The 5,588-nt window shown below is 35.6% G+C and overlaps 1 protein-coding gene across 1 annotated transcript; it reads right to left on the bottom strand.

Annotated features, from left to right (window-relative positions):
• Window positions 1-311: 311 nt before the first annotated feature.
• LOC121024634 (cleavage and polyadenylation specificity factor subunit 2-like) lies at window positions 312-5,449 on the bottom strand. The gene is made up of 5 exons (XM_040466837.1): window positions 5,224-5,449; window positions 3,867-4,026; window positions 3,681-3,786; window positions 2,253-2,382; window positions 312-513 (listed from the first exon to the last, which is right to left on the bottom strand). Exons 1-5 carry the CDS (start codon window positions 5,370-5,372, stop codon window positions 327-329), a joined length of 732 nt encoding a protein of 243 aa, XP_040322771.1. The 5' UTR covers window positions 5,373-5,449; the 3' UTR covers window positions 312-326.
• Between the last annotated feature and the right edge of the window lie 139 nt (window positions 5,450-5,588).

Genomic DNA, 5,588 nt, shown 5'->3' with positions numbered 1-5,588 from the left:
AGAATGTAAGACACCCAACACCAAAATCAGTGGACTATTTCCACCCTCGTGTATCTCCTTGGTTCATTTTTTTAGAGTGTAAATGTTTTTCTAAATGATTTCTGTGAGCTCTTTATACATTCTGGCATCCCCCAGACACATACCAGTGAGTGCCAAATAGAGCTAGCTATGTGCTGAAGGGCAGGGAGAGGTCAATCTTTATACCTATCTCACAAAAGCTAAATTCAAAGGAACTAAAGCATCTTTTTGTACAAAATAATGATAAGATCACATAATATTTTTCCAAAAATACTAGAGTTAACCAAGCTCATATGACAAGAAAAGTGTTAAACAAAATAGAAAAAACAGTATTTCACACTACCATGCACTTCCACAGAGGACATTAGGTAATACATACTCAGAAGCTGTTCATCTCTCTGTTTCCTCCGAGGCTGCACATACGTAGCATTAAATGAATCTGTGATAAGCAGGGAGGGTCTGCTTAGCATTTCCAGGGAACATCCATTTAAATGGCTATAACAAAGTTGAAGAAGAGAAATATTTTACATCACCTCAAATAAACAGTAGCTTATCTCACCTAAAAAAAAGCAACTTTCTTTTATAAGATTTTCCTCTAACTATAAAAGTACACATGCTCATTGATAAGAAATCTAATATATTAAAAAAAAATTTTTAAAAAGGAAAATTAAGATCTTCCAGCGTACCACCACTCGGAGAAATCGATATATTATTCTGGCATATATCCTTCTAAGCATATAAACACAGTTTTCTATGCATATACGTGTGAACGTATTTTTTAAAAGTGGCATCCCATGTCTATATATTCAGTTCTATACCCTGGTTTTCTCCCATGACCTTAAAATTGGTTTCTAAATCTATTTTTCTAACAACTGTAAGAACTTCCTACTGTGTGTTTTATTTGATCACTTCCCTTATTATTTAGGTTACTTTTCTTGTCATTATAAATAATCTCAAAGAACATTTTGGCAAAAAGTTTCAATTGCATTTCTGACGGTTTCTTTAGGACACATTCCTAGAGATGTATTTACTACAATATACAATTTTGCTAACTGGCTTGCAGAAAGATTTAACCTTTTCTAGAAAGCTCTCCCTTTTCCAGAAAAGTTCAACCAGAAAGAATGAGCAACTCACACAATATTTCCTGGAAGAATATTACCATTTAAGAGTCATTTTAATGGTATGTAATTTTAAAAAGAATTATCATTTTAATTTTACATTATAACTTTTGTCCATTTTGTCACTGGCATCTTTTTGATTGGTTAATATCTGGTCTTCTACATATAAATGTCTTTAGCCAACTTGCTGCAAATATTTTCTCTATTGTATTGGTCTTAATTATTTCAGACATTTTGAATCTGTATATAACCAAATCTATCAAAGTTTTCTGTTGTAACCTGGTCTGGTAACTTTATACTTACAAACTCTTTTCCAAATCAGAGATTAGACTCATGAATATTGTTTCATTTTCTATTTAATTTTAATCCATCTAAAATACATTTGATAAGCAGTAAAAAAAAAAAAAAAAAAAAAAAAAAAAAAGACACAAACTTTCCCCCAAAATGTCTGAATACCATTACTCAAAAATCCATCCTTTACTCATTAATCTGTGACTACAAAAGCCTAAAATTCATTACTTATATATCTCTAAATAGAAGATCCAGAAGGTCTTGAGGCTTTTGTAATCTAATGCAAAATAACTATAAACTTAATGTACAGAAATTACAAAAGAAGCCTCTACAAAACGATTTTATTGTAATGTTGTGAATACAAAATGAAATACTTAAACTTACAACTACTATGTTCCCTTTTAAAGGGAGTCTGACTTCATTTTTTTTTTTTAAGGGAGTCTGACTTCAAATGTAGTTATATGATAATTACTAACTTTATTAAAAAAAAAAAAACACCCATCCACAAAGTTCCTTTAAATAGCAGGTGAAGTAGCATATAAGATATAATTTTATGTACAAAAATTAATCTCCTTTCCAACATCTCCAGGGAGATACCTGTTTTATAGAGCGGATACTTACGTGTAAATTTGTAAAATATATTTTATCTCTTATATCAAAGTTTTCCCTTACAGTGAAAATAATTAAGTTTGAAAACGTTCACTACTTGAGGCTTTTAAATAGTTCTAGATTTCTGGTTAAAAAAAAATAACTTTTTAAGTTTCCCCCCAAAGAATGAAACACCACCAACTGCATCTCCGTTAGCTTTTGTCTTGATATACCTACATCTCCCTCTTGTGGTTAAAGTCAACTGCATAGACAATTTCTTCTTCTCCATCTTTGACTATTTTCCATATTGTTCCACCTATCATATGACCAGCTGGCAGAGGTGTGATAGACAAGCCATGTCCTTTACCTGTGTCAAAAAGATAATGACAATACTCAGATTTCTTTTACAATCCTAAAGAAAGCTTATTTACTTGTAAACTATTTTTAATAGCTAATATATACAGTGATACAACATTCCAAAGTAACAAGGCATACAATGAAAATGCAAGTCTCACTCTCCTGTCCCCCAGCTACTCTACTCCTTCACTATAGACAAACACTCTTGTCATATTGTTATGAATTCTTGCAGACCTATTGGTGCTTATAAAAAGCAGTATATAGAAATCAAGTTTAAAAGCCAATACACTATTAATTACTTAGTATGAATGAATACATTTGAATATTTTTTGTTTTTACTTATTTATTTTGAGAGAGAGAGAGCAAGTTAAGAGTGGGGAAGAGGGAGAGGGGGTGGGGGGAGAGGGAGGGAAAGAGAGGGAGGGTGGAGAGACAGAGACAGAGACAGACTCCCACGCAGGCTCTGCAGTGTCAGTGCAGAACCCAATGAGGGGCTCGATCTCATGAACTGTGAGATCATGACCTGAGCCGAAATCAAGATTCAGACACTTAACCAAGTAAATCATCCAGGCACTCCAAATACATTTGAATATTTACACTGTACACACAATCATCAAATGTTTCTCCTTCTGCTAACCTCTAAACTCACAAAGTAACCATTCAGATCTCATTATGGTAAAAAATCTATCCTACAGAAAAATTAAGCACAAGCAAAACTGTTGTGACCATTGTTATTTCTTGACTAAATCACCAGAGTCCACTGTTATGCCATTTTTTCAATTTCATTGCCAGGCTTCATCTTTATGACAATCTTTAATACCTATCTCTCCACAGAGGAGAAATGTGTACTTAAGAGAGGACTTCCTGACCTAATTACATAATAAACTTCTTAATATCCGATTCTAGAATTCAGTTATCTGCTACTATGCCGCCAAGGCACTGCATCTCCTTCAAGGCCTGAACACCACCTCCAGTCACCAGAGCGGCTTTAGCCCCTCAACCCCACTGTGAAGTCCTAGGAGGAGGATGCGGCCACATCACCTTTGTGCACCATACACAGGAAACACTAAGTTTTCCCCGGCTGCATGTGAAAAGGCTTGAGCTACTAACGTTTTGTTGCTATTTAGCCTGGACTATTTTAAAATCCAAACGACTTGGGAGAAGTTCAGCGTCCATATCAGAACTAATCAGATGCTAATCTTTGCTTTTTCAGACCACAGGCCCTAGGATATTTACTACAAGTTCTCCCTGGACTTGTCAGCAGCTTAAACCCTGTTAGTCCAATTACTACTGCAGACATTCTTTTACCTTTCAAATTCACAATCTGAGAGAATTTTAACTGCTGTATTTTATCAAAGGCTGCATCCACATCGTCTAATGTAAAGAGCGTAAAGTCCTCTGTGTTGTGTCGAGACTAAAAGAAAAACACAAATAAAAGGTTAAAAATGATCACTGCAGGAGTATAAAAAGCTTTTTTTTTACCACTTCACTTACCTGGTAAAGATCATACATGAACATCTGCCCCATTTTATAAACAGGAATGGTCGCATAGATCGCACAATTCAGCCCCAGCTTCCCGACAGCAGACGGGAGGGCACCAAGATGGAGAGGATCAGGATGGGACAACAGCACTGCATCAATCTGGTGAACATGCCTACAAGAACAGGATCAAAACGCTCTCTCCATTTCTCCAGACTTGTTTTGAAGAGTAAAGACTATGCTGGGGTCAAAGAGGAAAACTAAGAGCTAAAGTTACGACACCAATCAAGTTCAGTTATTACTACCCCCATGTTGCATAGATATCACAAGTATGGAATATGTGCACAGAAACAGGTGATGTCTATACACATCTTTTTTAAAAAAAGGAGAAAGAGGGGCGCCTGGGTGGCTCGCTCAGTCGGTTAAGTGTCCGACTTCAGCTCAGGTCACGATCTCACGGTTCCTGAGTTCGAGCCCCGCGTCGGGCTCTGTGCTGACAGCTCGGAGCCTGGAGCCTGCTTGGGATTCTGTGTCTCCCTCTCTCCCTCCCCTGTTCACACTCTGTTTCTCTCTCAAAAAATAATAAACATTAAAAAAAATTTTTAAAGGAAAAAGAGAACCAGTAGACACACCACACAGAAGCTGATTTTCATTGGTTATCTTATATGCCATTAATTTAGGTTGAAGAACTCAACTTGAAATTTCAGAAATTGTTCATTCAGAAATGGCCACACGTTTATTATGGATTTTTGCCTCCGCTCTTTAGCATGGTGCCTGATAGCACATTCTACAGTGAAACTTCAATTAATCAATAAAGCACACACTCTCACTGACAGAGAAAATTAGGAAAAAAAAAATGTTTTGCTACAAGTTCTAGTTTCCAAATATTTCAGTCCCCTTTCCTTCCATAATTAATATAACTGAAAACATAACTGAATTTTTCTTTGATGGATCAGTATTGTTTTATATCACATGGTCAGTATTCTGGGCACCAATTCTCAGTGTAGAGCCTCAAAACACATAGAAAGTAAGCAAATGTGATCTGACGGCAGACCTTCCACAGCGAAGGTTTTTTCCTCTTCAAATTCTTCTAAACCTAATCTTCTCTAAAATTAGGGTGCAAAGATCTCTACTGGGACCCATTAGCCAAGTAACAATTAACATTTTACTGAATCTCAATAAACATAGCTCATAATACAATCAAAACTTTAAAAATGAAAACAGTCGCTTTTTGGCTCTGGCATGCAAAATCAGGTCTTTTACTATAAATCAGAGCAAAGAGAACATACACTGGGTCACATCAAAATGGTATCATGGTGTAGAAAAGAGAAGTTGATTTAACTGAAGTCTAAAAATAGGAGAAGTAACTTACTTCCTCAGGGAGTCTATAATATCCATAGAAAAGTGCTCATCCCAGCCACAGTCCAGGAGAAACCTAAACTCGTCAACTTGCAGAAGATAGCAAAGAGCAGACTCTTCCTGAACCCCCGAGAGGGTAGTTAATTTGATAATAGATGTCATTTTTGGTCCAAAAACAACAATCCAAAAAGTTCTTTTAAAAGAAATAAAAATATAATTAAACACACATCATAGTCTAACACACGTAATACACAAATTAACATTGTATCAAGTTTCTAAGTGATTAAAAATTCCATAAAGAGAGAAAGCAAACACATTAAAGACCTACTTCCATCACTGCTAAATTTGAAAGCACAAACATGACGTTACACACTCTTG

This window comes from Herpailurus yagouaroundi, unplaced genomic scaffold (genome assembly GCF_014898765.1).
Source record: "Herpailurus yagouaroundi ecotype Mexico unplaced genomic scaffold, PumYag 66525, whole genome shotgun sequence".
Classification (NCBI taxonomy): domain Eukaryota; kingdom Metazoa; phylum Chordata; class Mammalia; order Carnivora; family Felidae; genus Herpailurus; species Herpailurus yagouaroundi.
Note: the sequence above shows the minus strand (reverse complement) of the source record. Positions and strands in the feature narration are given on the sequence as shown.